Below are 17,394 nucleotides of genomic sequence, written 5' to 3' on the forward strand. Positions count from 1 at the left end.
TGGGTATTTGCTTTGATATTGGAAGTTGTTTTTTATTTTCTGTTTTTATATTTCACATCTTGCTAGTTGCATAACTAAAGGCAATTGGTTTGCATTTAAAGTATCTGGTGTTGAGTTGTGGTAATTTTATACAGTCACATATTTCAAAGGGGGACATTGAGTTCAGGTTAATTGTAGTAATTGAAATTCTTAGTAGATATTGTTTAAATTCTTTAAACACTACTACGTGGAGGCACCGCCATTTATTAATTCAGAGAGCTTTCTTATTTAATTTATTGTTAAATTGGAGTACTCAATTTCTCCTGCAGTTCTCCTGTTTCAGCGTACTTATTCAATAAAATGTCATGTTTTAGTTAGTAACACTATGGAACATTATGGTACAAGTTTGTCTATATTGCATGGGAAAGGAAACCATCCATTTTGATGAAAGGATGTGGTAAGGACTTTGTAATACGATGGGATTAAACATTGCTTTCTTTTACAGTACAGTTTCAGTTTACTTACTCTGTAAATTGTAATGTCTTACTTAGTAACGTTGCAGAACATGCATGGTAAAAGTTTGTGTTTATTGCATGGAAAAGGGAATAACCAGTTACAAGGGATATGGTAAGAGCCTGGTAATACCATGGAAACAAACAAGGCTTCCTTTTACAGTACAGTTTCAGCTTACTTACTGAGTAAATTGTCATGTTTTACTTAGTAACGTTGTGGAATATATATGGTACAAGTTTGTGTTGATTGCATGGAAAAGGGAATAATCTATTACAAAGGATATGGTAAGAGCCTGGTAATACCATGGAAACAAACAAGGCTTCCTTTTACAGTACAGTTTCAGCTTACTTACTTAGTAAATTGTAAAAACATCTGCAAGAATGTATCCAGTATTTAAGAAGATGTACCATGACACTAGAGGAAAACTGTTCCTGCGGAGGTTGTTACCAGGCAAGTATTGATGTAATTTTTCAACTTAAATAAAAACAATTCCATAGTTTCTAAGGTATATCTAATAAACCCTTTATAAATGGGTGTAGCCATGAACAATAACTACCGTATATAAGAAAAAGTAATTTATTTGAAAGTACTATCTTAATTTCTAGATAATACATAATTAAACTTGGGCTGTTACCAACATAAACCTTGGATAACTACAATTGTAACTTGAATTGATGGGTAATAGAGGAGGTGTTTCTAAGAATTGGTTGCCTACTTTCCTAGGAAGTACGCAATTATATCTGAGTTATTACCAACCTAAAGCGGTCACAACTACACAGTACTTAGTTGAGTTGATGGGTAATAGTGGAGGTTTTTCTTAGTATTTCAGCTGTAGTTTCTCTGTATTTACCTACTTATTTACCAGTGGTAATTACCCAATAATATACTATAATTTACTATACATTTACCGGGTAAATACTTAGTAATTAGGGGACTGTAAAAGGAAGGGTTACTGATAAGTTTATGAAATGATTTCTTCCCTGCCGTTTTTCCTTCCTTATTGGAGCAGAAAACCATACAACAAAAGTTGAACATGTGTTTGCAGTGTTGACAGCAGCAAGTCACACTAAGCAGTTGTGCTAGAATTACATGGTGGTCTCCCAACATGGCCACTAGGGACTCTGCAGTGCTTCTGCAATGTCTCTATTACCCATAAATCATGCACACAGTTCCACCCATCATTATGCATGTACAGCCTGGCCAGACCTCTCTACACTTCAGTACGGAATTGTTGCATTGGGTTCTTCATCTTTTTATTGTAGTCTTCATCAAACTTTTCACTCTGGGCCACAGTGAAATGGTTCTTCCAGTCACCAACCTTTCCTGGAGAAGCAGAGATAATCAATCAGGTGTTTTAGTTAAATCTGCGAGGGATGATTTGAGCAGATATTGGTGTGAGCACTGAAAATCTGAACACATCATGAATTCAGTGGGAAAATTCTGCTTTCTCTGCTTGTAGATGATTTACCTTCACAGAACGTTTTTCACTGTACCTTTTCTCATGAAGGGAGAAACATTGAGATCCATAACTTGGACGGTGGAATAGTTGGTCATTTTGTTTTTTTTCATATTGTCAAACTGCACTCCCCTTATGACTGTTTCCTTCTCCTCGGCTGAAGGAGACAAACCAAGAAAGGAGCAGAGACGGTCTATCTCTCTCCCAGTGTCCTGCAGACACATACAGTGGTCACACACAATCTGTCTGCTATACACTACTGCAGAGGTTTACAATAGGCAATCCCAGCCTTGTAACGCATAAATTAAAGATACTTACTCTCCATATTATAGTACAACACAGTCTTAGAAAGGATGCTTGTTTAACATATCTCTGTCTTCTTTGGGACAGTGTGCTTTTGTGTTACTTTTCTATAAATCATATGTTAACAACACTGACACAAAATGTTATTAACATAGCTAAAAAAAAATGACACACACAAACCACCACCATCACAACACAACTAAGTTACCTCGATCAGATCTTCATAGAACAGATAAAGAAGTTTGGAATGAGTCTGTTTCTTCTCCCACCAGCCAGTCACATGGTCATACCAGGGTCCAAACACCACTGAAGCCATAGAACAATACATGAAGGGACTTCTAGACAGGAAATGAGAGATCAAGCGTCTTCTGCAAACACCTCCACTATTTTGAACTCACTCTTTCCCTCCATGAATCTCTGCAGAAAGCTGCTCCAGTCTCCTGGCTCTGGCTGAAGCATGTTCATGCGGCCGAAGTGGAAGTAGGACACTGCAGTGTCCTTGGCATTACGGGCCACATAGACAATCTGCACAAAGCAAAAACACTTGTTATCGAGTCAGGCAAGTAATGGGAGTTGCACTTCACATATTTACAGACTAAGTACAGATAAAGAAAGTACATAAACAATACCCTGCAGTTCTGCTCCCAGAAGGACTTGGGCACCAACTGGACTGGTAGATGAGTTTTGATGAGGCGAGGAGAGGTGGGGAGCTTTTCTGCCAAATCTGTTCCTTTATAGAGGGGTAGAGTTAGTCAACAACAGAGGTATTGCTTAGAGTTGTTCTGAAGCCAGAGAACAATATGACTATTAGCTATAGTACTTTACACAGTAGACAACCTGATAAAACTAAATGGCAGAGAAACTTTTTAGGCTGGTTTAGTTACACAGATAAAACATAGAAGCAAATTTGTGATTAACTGCAGTTTGCATACAAAACATTTTTGCATTGTCATGCTAATTTTAAAGCATATTGAGCAGGATTTCCCCCCTTGAAATAGCATAAACTCATCCAAAAATGACTCAATCATTACTTATGGCCCATTGGTAGTGTGTGACAGTGTGTGCGCCTGCAGAGAGCCTGCCTTCTGCCTCAATTTTCTTATTTCTAAATGTTCGGGGCGTTTCTAGGCGTCAACCTTTTGGCAGGGGGTGTGTACGCCTGCAACCAAAACCACTGCTGAATCGTTTTATATCTAAAAGCCTCGCTGGCTACGATAGTGATCCACAACTCTAACACAGAGTAACTGGAGTTCTGGCCAGAGCTTGTGTGTGTTGTGAGCTGGCAGCTAGCTACCGTTGTTAGTGTAGCTTTGTAGTAGAAAAGCTGATAGCTAATCGGTACCTACCTGTCCAACAGAAAACTCTTTATCCCCATCCTCTCCTTCAATACTCGCCAATGGTTGAAAGCCAACCCCACATTCACTCTTGTTTTGGAACATACCTTGTCTGCTTGGCGTTTTGCCTCAGCATATTTTACAGTTTTTTACCGTTCTGGCAACCGCAGTGATTGTGTTTACAAGCCACAAGCAGCAAAATCCTACTCAGTATGCCTTTAAGTGTGGTTGAATGTGATCAGATGATTCAACCTGTGGGTAGAGACAGGCTGTTAATCTCCAGGAAAGGCACTCTCTCATGGATAGGGATGGATGTCTGACGCTCTGGAGATGTCTGACCAAAATACAGAAGGTCAAGCATGTAAGAGACCCATGTGGTTCCTAAGAGTGAAACACATGAGTACATGTTGTTCAATGGCCTTAACATCTGAAACATGCCAACTCATTGCATTCATCAACAAACAGTCACAGATATAGCAGCATAAATATGATGTCAGACACAATATTGTCTTGTAAGCTAATTCCCAGAACCTCATACACACAGTCATACCTGCTTTGGGGTAACTAGCTATAAGAATATCATCTGGTCTCGCTTTGAAGTTCTGTACATTGTCCCAGTTGTCAGTGAAGTATTTGGTCATGGAAACTCCATGAAAGTCAAACAGTTTGGGCCGAGGTGGCAGCTCCATCTGTAAGAGTGTTACATTTTTAATTCAAAATACACATACGATATTGCAAATATTGTCCAAGCAGAGATATTTGTCTGGATTTAATATTTTTTCAATTTAGTGAATGTAGTGTGTTCATCATCTAAATCCAAAGACCTAAACAAAGATCAGTTGGTCTGACAATGTAAACAAAATTTTATTGCATCAAATGTGATGGTAGGAAGCAACAAAGAAATGCTCACTGGTCCTGTTTATGGCTGGCAGTTTTATCATTTATTCCCTAAAAAGTATAGTCACCAAAATTTGCCTCTAGTACTTATTTTTTAGTCACTAGTCATTATTCTGGCAGCTACTAGTTGCTAATAGATTTTAATAGTTGCTATATAATAGATAGATACTAGTTATAGGTGCTAGTGACTAAAAAAAAAAAATCTGCAGCGTTAAAATATGTAATAACTTAATTATTTATCATTTCTAATTACATTATTTCGCCCATTTTAAAAACAGAATGATTGGGAAACAAAAATCCTATTTATTTTTGCCACAACAAAAAAATTGATTCAGATAGAATCTGAAAACCCCAAAGTGACACAACACTTGAGATGACAATACAACAAAGAATTGTGGGAGTTGAGCAAAAATTCCAGTTAGGTTGTGTGAAAATTCATAACTATGTAAAATGTGCACAATAATTGAACTGTTACTTACTTCTTCTTAATTAGATAATACTCAATCAACCAAACCAAACAAAACAAAACAAAAAAAAAAGTACTGTGAATCAATTTGATAGTAGCCTACACTGGCACAGGTTAAAGGACAACAAGGATGTAATTTGTGATAAGCTGATCAGCTTGGTGCTTTGAGAAGGTGTCACCTCACCTCACAGTTTTTGATTCAGTCTGTGGCTTCTATCAGGAAACTGAACTCCTGACACAATAAAAAAGTTACTTTAGGCTATCTAATCATCGATAGGCACAGAGCTGACAAGACAGATAACAAACTAGACTATGGAGCATGGCGTATGCGCAGCAAGTTGTTATTTTTTTATCCTAGGGACTGAACAACTGACTACCTGCTGGTCGCAACTAAAAATCCATCCCAAAATACTAATGTTAAAAAATAACAGCTATTTGCGATGTACCTTAAATTCCTGGTTCCATTTTGTTGTTTGATGGTATATTTTTCTTATTCCTGTGGATAACTGGCCAAACGTAGATGACATGTCGTCAAGACATTTCCAATGCTGCTACAATGGAAAAAGGATACTAATAGGAACGCTACAGCGTTCTAAGACGGGCACCTTCTTACATTACTGTAAGAAGGTGCTCCTTGGTCGAAAAATAGGGGAAAAGCAAGAATTGTCAAAAAAAGGCGAATCCAAGGCACTCTTCATATGATTAAAAAGCTTTAATGAAAGGCTAGTTCATAGTCGAACAGATAAAATCAAGCCAACATGTTTCGACCACACACGGCCTTCGTCAGGGCATAGCAATGAAAGCAGTTCACCTCACATACCATATATAACATAGGTTGACATTAGTCTAATAACAGTCAGCTGGTGAGGTAGTAAGGCAATTACCAGGTAAGGCCATCAATATTGACCTATCACCACCAGAGGTCAGTGTATACATCTATCTATGAACAAACCGATAACTGTAAAAAAGACAGAGTCACCATTGGATTCACAATGGTGACTCTGTCTTTTTTACAGCTATTAGTATAGATCATGTCCCTTTAACCTCTAGAAGAGGGGATAGACAGAGAACACTCAACCAAAAAGAGAGCCGCTGGATCCATAAGCTCCAGGCTATGGTGCTTCCTGGTCTGAATGACTCTATTGACATGGTTTCTTTTTTATAGACTTATCTGATTTATATATTGTGTGTGTATGTGTTGACATGACATGTATGTTTGTTCATAGATAGATGTATACACTGACCTCTGGTGGTGATAGGTCAATATTGATGGCCTTACCTGGTAATTGCCTTACTACCTCACCAGCTGACTGTTATTAGACTAATGTCAACCTATGTTATATATGGTATGTGAGGTGAACTGCTTTCATTGCTATGCCCTGACGAAGGCCGTGTGTGGTCGAAACATGTTGGCTTGATTTTATCTGTTCGACTATGAACTAGCCTTTCATTAAAGCTTTTTATTCATATGAAGAGTGCCTTGGATTCGCCTTTTTTTGACAATTGCTGCTACAATGGAGTTTAATAGGAGAACAATGTTCAGCTATCTAAAACATAAACCGATTAAACTAAACTAAACATAAACTAACACCGGTTTTTGGTGTTAGTCTCTCAGAACCAAAGAGCAAAGGGCTTCTTTCTAGACTCACCATTTTGCACCAACATTCAACAATCATACAGGGAGAAATCCATCATTGAAGAGGGAGAGATACCAACTTCCCAACCTACATTAGGCCCAATAGTCCACAATGCAGTGCAGCCACACTGTTGTGTTTTGTGTAAGGGGCGTAATTCTTGCTTCATCTCAATTGACGACAACAGCTATCACTATTGAAATTGTCCTCTGAAGTGTTCAAGTGCCCATGGCGAAAATGAATGTGGCTTTTGGATCCCGTTTACCAATCGTTCTGTTTTTGAAATAGGTGAAATAATGTAAGTATAAATTACTTATGATGAAGTTATGACATATTTTAACATGTTACTAAAATAAAAAAAACAACAACCATGTTTGGATGTTACATTATCATCGCTTCACAAAGCCACAAAATATTGGAATGCTAAGTATGGCTAAAGTAATCTTTTATAATTTTCATTGCAGTTTCAAAACCCATCCGAATCCACCTCAACAAATCAAAAAATGGATACGCTAATAGAGGAATCCTCGAAAGCAAAAATAGTCAAGATTAGTGTTGGACATAGTTAAAGACAATCATTTTACACCTCTATTCATTTTCACGATAGACTGAAAGTGGGTGGGATCCGGAATGCCTTATTTGTGCCGAAAAAATGATGTCACACTTGAGAGGACAATTTCTCTCTCCACCTGTACTTAAGAATTTCAATAAATAATTGGTAAAAAAAAAAAAAAACTAAAACCATATTGATGAATACATTTGTACTGGAAGAGAAAGTTAAATTTACAACCACTAGTTTCAATATTTGCTAAAACATTTTTCTTATGTACTGTATAAATACATTCAAATTTCAATAGCTAATTTCCCATGAACTAGGTCAAATAATAAAAAAAATTATATTTTCAAATGTCATACATGTTACCACACCCTCTCCCATTCCCTCAAACACACATGTGCCCACAAGCTACCTACTACTAGCTACTACTACGTATATCACGTAAGAGTATCTTCCTTTTAAATTGCAGAATAGAATCAGAATCAGAATCAGAAATACTTTATTGATCCCCGAGGGGAAATTGACTAGTGACTAATAATAAGTACAAGTGCCTAATTTTAGCGACTTCCCTGTGAGGGAACAGTAAAAATGAAATTAGTCACCAGTTACTATAAAATAAATCCTAGTACTTATGAAATAGTTAACAGTAAAAAAAGAAAAGTGTCAAGTAAAAAACAAATTAGTCACTAGTAACTATTAAATTAGAACTAAAATGTATTTTATAGCAACTGATAAAATATATAGCAACTAGACATAACAATGTACAGTGCATATTAGGGAATAAATGACAAAACGGCCTGCCATACAAACAGGAAAATCTCTCACAGACACATGAATTACAACATTTCCTATTCAGCTAAAAGTTCCCCACCCACAGTGCTAACAGATGTGAAAGTATCAGACAACATTCACATACACCAAAGAACAATAATACTGCTTACTCTTGAGTGGCAACATTTGAAAAAGGTCATTTAAACAAAATAACTCCTCATGTCCCTCTGACCCGCTTCTTTTCTCTCTCATCTCCTTCTCTTCCTGCCTCACAAATACAAACACGCTATATTTTATGTTGGCAACCCACGACTGGGAGGCCTCTTTACCTTCCCCTTTTTACTTCATCTAAACTCACTCAATCTCCAGACTGTGATTCTCTATTTACATTTGCACAGAAGCTGAACACAGGGAATCCTATCATTCTCCCAACAGTAGATACACAGCACAGTAGTGAGGTGCTGTAGTATTTGGCTGTCTGTAAGGAGTGTGAACCCAGATTATGTCATTGCTTTGGTCATTATTAAACTCTCAAAGAACTTTTCACTGTATCAGATTTGTTATCTAATTCAAAGAACTGCTTGTATTTACACTCAAACTTGTATCCACTCACCTGGTCTCTCCAAACACTGGCTGCATCAGTCTATTCTAATCTGACTATCCACAGTCAACAGTGAACTTGTTGTGTAATACGCCCAGTAATATACTGTATGACTTCCTGAAGTGAGTCTAGGCGTGTTCCCAGCCTACTGTGTGAGTTACTCCATTATCTGCTTTGAGGCCTACTGATCAAACATTTGAACCACTGTTGTCAGGTAAGAAGCATGGGCTAATGTAATGTCAGGTAGAATCCAATCTTAGAGCATTACTAAAGATTTCAGTGTCACACAGGATTAATCATTTTCTACTCATTTCCTGATTTGAAGAGAGATATACGTTGGGCCATTCAAGCATTTTTTGATAATTTGCTTTAAAGCAATTAGAATGTTAAAGGTCCCATATTCTACACTTTCCAGTGTTTTATTTTATGTCTTGAGGTCCATTTAAAACTGTTTGTGTGGTGTCATGTACCAAAAACACTCTCAATCCATTTTTACACGTTCATTTTCCAGCATCTCTCTGGCGCGTTGCCAAGAACAGGCTGTTTCTGTTGCTGTGCCTTTAAGGCTCATTAATATTAACAACCCTCTGTTCTGATTGGCTAACCGTTTCAAGAGTGAAACATGAGACACCACAGACCCAGCAGCTGCAGACAGGGAGAGGCAGGGAAAACTCTCTGGTAATAAACAATGACAACCGCTCAACCGCTTTGAAAAAAACACTTTGTTAAACTATTATTTCTTTCAAAAATTATAATGAGAACCTTTGTGACGCCACAAAGTTATGGAAGTCCAAACGGCTCGTTTAGAGGCTCGGATTTCTAATATGGATTGTGTGGATTTAGTTGCCGACCGTGCGTTTTGATACTTTCACAATGTTTAGATAGCACATCCAACTCCTTTATAATCAAAAGGCAAGGGAAATACTGTTTTACACGATATGGGACCTTTAATATCTTTGCACATGTAGAAGAAAATGTGAGCGGATGTGTGAAGGGTAGAAATAACTGAGATGCTTGAGTTCCATCTTATTTTATTGTACACATAAAAATACATTGCTTCCATGAACCCCAGTTTTATAAGGTGCAGAAGAGGATTAGGCCACATGTGAAAAATGTATTTGAGTTCTGAGTTTAAAGTCAGAATTCTGAGTTTAAAGTCAGAATTCTGACTTCATTCTCAGAATTCTGACTATATTTTCTGAGTTTTAAGTCAGAATTCTGAGATTAAAGTCAGGATTCAGAATTCTGACTTTTTTCTCAGACTTTAATCTCTGTGTGGCCCTAATCCTCTTCCATAATAAGGAGTATAGTATCTTCATAAAAATCAGAGTAAGTAAATGTTAGACCTGCTGTACACGGTTCAAACATAGAGAAATCAACATAATGAGTAAACCTTTGGCAGTATTTTCCTGACACTGATCTGTTGATCCTTTAGCCTGAGTTGAGTTAAAGTAGTGGTAGAGTCATGCAGTAGCACCATGCGCATGGTAGTGTACATAATTTCACAGAGGTCTTGCCATTCTTGTTAGGGGCAGACTGATCAGACATTTAGATAATATGATGCACATATATTACTAACCCATATATGTTATCTTTTTGTAAGATTTATATAAAAATATGTTTGGTTAATTTTTGTATTTGCTACACTTACAGCCCCTCATTTTACAAGGAGTCTACTTCAGAGATGAATATTGATGTGAAGCATGGGCGGAAATTACGGGGGGGACAGGGGGGTCCGGACCCCCCCTTCCTGGGAAAAACAGAGAGTTGTCCCCCTCAATATATCATTGTAAACATAACTATATAATTTTAAATAATATAATAATATGCATTGAAAGCACTTGTGCTAATTATAGACACAAAACAATGCGTTTTTAAGTCCCCCCCCCCCCCTCTCATATGCCTCACAGTGGTTTGGTCCACTGCCTACCTGCCTCCCCGAACCCCCACACACACACACACACACATTAGCCCTCGGTACGAGTGTCTGTGGAGCAATCTCTGGAAGTGTGTCAGTGGTGGCAGACCTCCAGTAAGTAGCTGCTTCGCAAAGGTTAACTTAAAACCAAGGATGTGTCAGACATTTTTCTTTACTTCTACCACTCAATAGAATAAAACACATTCACAATTGTAACCAGACAACATTTTGTTCGCTCCACTACCTCGCGGTTGAATCTTGTGCGTCAACGTATTGGTACGGAGCAGCCGCGTCTCCTAATGCATGTATGTGTATGGAGGCAGGAGGTCTATCCACAATTAAAATCATCATAACTCACTGAATTTTCGACCGATTTTCAAGCGGTTTGGTTTGTTACAAATGCCAGACATGTATTTATGATACAGGATACTTGGTTAAATTAAAATGCGGGTTTTCATACCAAAATTATCTTTTGTAGATGGTAACAGTAATATTTCTATAATATAATAGGCTATTTAAGATTAACTTACCCTACGTAATTAGGTTCTAAGTATATTCTTTTTTTCTTACTGCATGTAAAATGGCTGCCACTATGTAATTTTGTTTATAATTTTGGAAATAAATGAAGACTTAATTCTTAAAAAAGACCCTGAAGTAAGTTTCTGGCAGGCTTCATAGCGTTCTGGACTTTTACACATTGACAGCAAAACATTAGAGATCTGCTTTTTCGGGAGAACTAAATCTAATTAGGCATATGTTAGCTTTAGTTCAGTTAATGGGTGTTGCATCTCACCTACTACTGTAAATAACCTGCATGCTGTGTGTGTGTGTGTGTGTGTGTGTGTGTGTGTGTGTGTGTCTATTTGTCAGCCAGCCAGGTCAGTTAAAATGGCAGAGAAAAGAAAAACAGACATCCGATCATTTTTCAGTGCACCGAAACGCCAAGTAGAAAGACCCCAGTAATATCAAAGGCAATTTGATAAAATCTTCATAAGAAAGGAATGAAGTGCTTATGGAAATGTTTCATAATGGACCTCTATATACATTTAATACAACAGTACTTTTGGCGGCACCTTTAGTGTCCCCTTCAGGAATTGCTCTTGAGAAATCTTTCTGTTTATTGTCCCCCCCAACAGTGAAATGAAATATCCACCCTTGATGTGAAGAAATCATTACAGTCATCTGATTTTCTATGCACTTTCATGATTGATAGTAGTTCATTGGCTGAATTCAATTGATGCCGCACAATGTTCCACTAGTAACATGAGAGACAACAGGAAACTTGATTTTCCCCACAGATTTTGAATGGGAAATTCATATTCTCACACATTTTGTGCGTGAACTTGATTTTTCCACAAATTTTGAGTGGCAAAATGTCATGGATGAATTAAGTATGGCATATAACATTTTGACAACAACCATTAAAACAATTCTATTCTTGAAATGATGTGTCTTCGCAATTTCAGTTGAGAGTGGATAGCCCTATCCAAGGCCATTTAGACCATGTGACGATAATTCTCCCTTCAAATCAACCCAGTCAATCATGGATCATACAGACTGATTGACCCATCCTTACACTTGTACAGCCTGGCCAGACCTTTCTACACTTCAGTACGGAACTGTTGCATTGGGTTCTTCATCTTGTTCTTGTAGTCTTCATCAAACTGTTCACTCTGGGCCACAGTGAAATGGTTCTTCCAGTCACCAACCTTTCCTGGAGAAGCAGAGACAATCAATCAGGTGTTTTAGTGAAATCTGAGCAATGAAAATCTGAGCACATTAGAAACTGTGCCCGTGGGAGAAAGATGCCTTTTCTCTCTTTGTCAATTGTTTACTTGCATAATTATTACATGGATTACTATTATTATATATCCGTAATTATATTATATTGTATGCGCTATTATTCACTGTACCTTTTCTCATAAAGGGAGAAATCTTGAAATCCATAACTCCAACCGTTGAATAGTTGGCCATGTTGTCTTTCTTCATATTGTCGAACTGCACTCCCCCTCTCACTCTTTCCTTCTCCTCGGCTGACGGAGACAAACCAAGAAAGGAGCAGAGACTGTCTATTTCCCGTCCAGTATCCTGGAAACACAATGGTTACACATCATCTCACCAGTTACTGCAGAATTTTGGAGAAGGAATCTCCATAGGCCTCCACCTCCAAACTAAATACACACACACGCACGCACGCACGCACACACACACACACACACACACACACACACAATTACCTCAATCAGATCTTCATAAAACATGTAATGGATTTTGGAATGAGTCTGTTTCTTCTCCCACCAGCCAGTCACATGGTCATACCAGGGACCGAACACCACTGAAACCATAGAACAATACATGAAAGCACAGCTAGATGAGAATATGGAGGAAATCTGCAGATCCCTGTTTCACTAAAAATAACTCCATTATTCTATTTCATACACACTCTTTCCCTCCATGAACCTCTGCAGAAAGCTGCTCCAGTCTCCTGCTTCAGGCTGCACCTTGTTCATCCGGTCAAAGTGGAAATAGGACACTGCATTGTCCTTGGCATTACGGGCCACATAGACAATCTGCACAAAGAGAAAACACTTAAATTACACTAGTATCAGCATCACATCAGATGTTACATAATTTTACCCTGTGTTTTAACACTTAGGTAGTGATTAATTGCCTTGGGTCCTCTATGTTTAGTTTGCTTAGGTTTATACTTTTCAAAGAAGAGTGACGTTAGGAAATGAAAGGGAGTATTTAAAGGACAAGTTAAACAAGGTTTTGAACCAGGACAAAACTGAGAATGTATGGAACCAGGAACCAAGCTTAGTAAAGATGTGAATCTCACATACCACACAAATTGATAACATTTGTATGTGGGCAGTAAGATCTGTCTCCCTGGCTTTAAATAGTCTTGGTTATGTCTGGTTTTTTTTTTTTTTTTTTTTTTTTTTTTTTTTACTTTGCATAAGACAGAATTTGGTATGAAGAGTTACATTATCAACTATTGTGACTCAAAAGACATGTAGAATAGCACTATTTAAGGTACAGTATATGTAATATCTAGCCAATCCATTCTCCATTCTCTGTTTGGGACCTTTTTCAAATGTGTATTTGAATACACATTTGAAAAGTCAAAAAACCCCTATTGATGTAAGTATTTTTTGTCTTTATTTTGAAAACACAAAACACATTTATTTTAACTAAATACATTTTCTTCCACCAGTATTTTCCAATTTATATTGCTACATTGCTTGAAGGAGTATTTGTAATTTAATATATATTTTGGTACCTCCACACGCTACCTCCACCATTGCGTGCTAACGGTCTCAAGCATTTCTCCACTGTTGACTCCAGAGATCTCACTGATGCTATAAATCGACTTAAGTCCTCTACCAGCCCCCTTGATCCACTTCCAGCATCCTTTTTTAAATCTGTTTTTAATTTTTTAACAGATGACATCCTGTCAATAGTAAACTATTCTCTCCAGACTGGTATCTTTCCCCATTGCATGAAAACTGCTGCTATTAGACTTCTAAAAAAGAATAACCTGGACCCAAATGCACTTAGCAACTATAGGCCAATCTCCAACCTTACCTTCCTGAGTAAGATCATTGAGAAGGTTGTATATCAGCAACTAAACTGCTATCTCACAGATAATATTTATGATAAATTCCAGTCTGGTTTCCGCACGTCTCATAGCACAGAAACTGTTCTTTTAAAAGTTGTTAATGACATGAGGTTCAACAGAGACAATAAAAAAGCCTCAGTCCTAATACTCCTAGACCTAAGCTCTGCATTTGACACAGTGGATCATGGGATCCTGCTGGAAAGGCTAAGAAACTGGGTGGGTCTGTCTGGCACGGTTCTCCAGTGGTTTGAATCCTACCTGCAAAATTGAAATTTCATTGTCACACTTGGGGACTTCCACTCCAGCAGACACGAATTACTGTGTGGGGTCCCGCAGGGCTCCATCCTGGGTCCTCTTCTATTCAACCTATGCTTCCCCTTGGTTACATTATCAGCAAACATAACATCAGCTACCATAATTATGCGGATGACAAGCAGATTCTCATCTCACTATCCACTGATGACTTCCAACCCATAAACTCCCTAGTCAGCTGCTTGGAAGAAATCAACCACTGGATGGCAGCAAACTTCCCTCAGCTGAACAGGGAGAAAACTGAGATTTTGGTTGTGGGTGCTAAAGCCCAGAGACAGCTAGTCTGCGAGTACCTGGAGTCCAGATCACTAAAAACAAGTGACCAGATTAAAAACCTAGGAGTAACCATGGATGGCGAACTCAGCTTTAAGGATCATCTCAACGGCATCACCAAGGTTGCCTTTTTCCAACTCAGAAACATTTCCAGAATCAGAGGCTTTCTTTCCCAATCTGACTCAGAGGAACTCATGCATGCATTTGTCATGAGCAGGCTGGATTATTGCAATTCTCTGTTTATCGGTCTTTCAAACAAAACAATCCATAGATTACAATTTATCCAGAACTCAGCTGCACGAGTTCTTACCAGGACAAAAAGATCAGACCGTATAACTCCAGTCCTCCGGAATCTTCACTGGCTACCTGTTGTTTTCAGAATAAAATTCAAAATCCTTCTGTTGGTTTACAAAGCACTTGCTGGTCTGGCTCCACAGTACATCTCAGACATGCTGTCAGTTTATAACCCCAGCAGATCTCTCCGGTCACAAGGTAGAAATCTCCTCCATGTGCCTAGAGCACTTTCAAAGTCTGGTGAGATGGCATTCAGTATTTATGCACCTAAAGAATGGAACAGTTTGCCTACTGATCTTAGACGTGCTCCAACACTGTGCTCTTTCAAAACCAAACTAAAGACCTTCCTTTTCCCTCGAGCATTTTCTTAAATGAACACACTGTATTTGTACATTATGTTTGTTTGTATGTGTGTTTGTATATGTGTTTTTATGTGTATGTATGCATGTATGTTTCTGTTTATTTGCATATTTTTGCTGTTTTATTCAGTTTTTATGTAAAGCACTTTGAACTGCATGAGATAGTGCTATACAAATGAATTTGAATTTGAATTTGGTATATTTTTGCGGCGCTGTGTTGTTCCACACCATGTCTGACAACACTGAGCGATGGCAGCTGATTGGTGTAATTATTAAATTCAGAAGTCAGTTACTGCTTTAAATGAATAGTAAATAGACTGCACTATATCAGTATCATAGCACTGGGAGTGGTAAGTTGAGATAGAGGAAGAAACACATACTGTACCCTGCAGTTCTGCTCCCAGAAGGACTTGGGCACAAATTGAACTGGAAGATGAGTTTTAATGAGGCGAGGAGAGGTGGGGAGCTTCTCTGCCAAATCTGTTCCTATATGGAGGGGTAAAGATGGAGTAAGCAACTAACTTTACTCTCACTGTACACACTCACCTTTGATGCACACTCGTGATAACATGATATGTAACTCAATGTGAACAAGATGGTTTACTGTCAAGTGCAATTACTGTATGTTTCATAAGGTCTAAGAATAGGTTTAACAAAAAAGAGCAAAGTTAGAAAATCACCATGATTGCATATTGAAGGTAAAATAAAACAGCATGTTTGCATTGTGGTAGTGAAATTAAGTGTGTGTGTGTGTGTGTGTGTGTGTGTGTGTGTGAGATCATTTGATTCAACCTGTGTATTCAGTCGGGATGTCGATCTCCAGGAAAGGCACTCTCTCGTGAATAGGGATGGATGTCTGACGCTCTGAATATGTCTGACCAAAATATAGCAGGTCAAGGATATAAGAGACCCATGTGGTTCCTGAGAGAGCGAGAGAGAGAGAGAGAGACAGAGAGAGAGAGAGAGAGACAGAGAGAGAGAGAGAGAAAGAGAGAGAGCGGGGGGTCAAAAATGACCCTATATTCTCCCAAGCACAGCCCCTTCCCCTCCTATTGAAGTGTAAAAAAACAGCAAACACAGTCCTCTCATGTTTGTAGACCGACCTGCTTTAGGATATGTTGCAATAAGTATATCATCTGGCCTGGCCTGGAAACTTTGAACTTTGTCCCAGTTGTCTGTGAAATAGTGGCTCATTGAGACTCCGTGGAAATCAAATAATTTTGGCCGAGGAGGTAAATCCATCTGAAAAAGAAATGTATGATCAGGGCGTCAGAGTAAGGGACTAAATAAGAAGTAATTTATTTTTCATGCTAGGGGAGCAGACAACGACATGGACAAAATGATAAAACAATAAAATCAGTGCGAAGTTCACAGCAAAGTTATAAAATCACTCCTAGTAGGCTAGTCTTTGTAAGTGAAGGAGACAAAAACAAATTATTACTATATGTACAAATCTGTTTTCAATAGTTCCATGATACATGTTAAACTAACGGTAAGTAAAAACAAACAAAAAAACATTGGAAGGTAATCGATAGTAGCTCTGCAAATAAGGACACAGAATACACATTATTTTAACAAACTTTAGTATCTGCACACATACCTTGTCCAGGGTAAGTGACATGCTGATAGTTCAGTAATATATCCTCTTATCCCAATTGCTTCCTCTGTCGTATTTCTGGGCCTTTTTCTCTTCTCCCACTGGGTTTCTTCCCTCTCTGGCAAATTCTTTTCCTTCCTTTCCTCGTGTTATGTAAGCACTAAATGACCTCTATCTCTCTGCCTCTTGTTATTACAGGCTGCAATCTCAGTCCCATATACATTGTGGAGGCCCAACCCTTATCCCTCTTAGCTCTTTCCTTTTTTCCCCATTGTTCTCACAGAAACCTACAGAGCACACATTATATTCTTCATTCCTCACTTTTATACTGTATCATTACTTCAATTGCAATCGTATGAATTTGATCCTTTCAACACAGTTTGTGCCTGTGTAGTTGTGTTTGCAGCTTGTGTGTCTGTATGCATGTGTTTGTGTGCGTGCATATCTAACCCTATACAACTGAGTGCTCTTTTCACCATTCATGTTCCTAAAGGGGAAAGATAAGTAGG

At 38.2% G+C, this 17,394-nt stretch overlaps 2 protein-coding genes across 2 annotated transcripts; both read right to left on the bottom strand.

Moving 5' to 3' along the window:
• Window positions 1–563: 563 nt before the first annotated feature.
• Window positions 564–8,610, bottom strand: LOC139931180 (cytosolic sulfotransferase 2-like). The gene is made up of 8 exons (XM_071924616.2): window positions 8,523–8,610; window positions 4,136–4,274; window positions 3,838–3,966; window positions 2,881–2,981; window positions 2,650–2,776; window positions 2,460–2,557; window positions 1,986–2,160; window positions 564–1,815 (listed from the first exon to the last, which is right to left on the bottom strand). The coding sequence occupies exons 2-8, from the start codon at window positions 4,272–4,274 to the stop codon at window positions 1,703–1,705; spliced, it is 882 nt and encodes a 293-aa protein (XP_071780717.2). The 5' UTR covers window positions 8,523–8,610; the 3' UTR covers window positions 564–1,702.
• Window positions 8,611–11,466: 2,856 nt separating this feature from the next.
• On the bottom strand, window positions 11,467–17,072 carry LOC139931179 (cytosolic sulfotransferase 3-like). Its single transcript, XM_071924615.2, has 8 exons — window positions 16,889–17,072; window positions 16,392–16,530; window positions 16,081–16,209; window positions 15,674–15,774; window positions 12,872–12,998; window positions 12,666–12,763; window positions 12,342–12,516; window positions 11,467–12,142 (listed from the first exon to the last, which is right to left on the bottom strand). Exons 1-8 carry the CDS (start codon window positions 16,907–16,909, stop codon window positions 12,030–12,032), a joined length of 903 nt encoding a protein of 300 aa, XP_071780716.1. The 5' UTR covers window positions 16,910–17,072; the 3' UTR covers window positions 11,467–12,029.
• Window positions 17,073–17,394: the final 322 nt, after the last annotated feature.

This window comes from Centroberyx gerrardi, chromosome 14 (genome assembly GCF_048128805.1).
Source record: "Centroberyx gerrardi isolate f3 chromosome 14, fCenGer3.hap1.cur.20231027, whole genome shotgun sequence".
Classification (NCBI taxonomy): Eukaryota; Metazoa; Chordata; class Actinopteri; order Beryciformes; family Berycidae; genus Centroberyx; species Centroberyx gerrardi.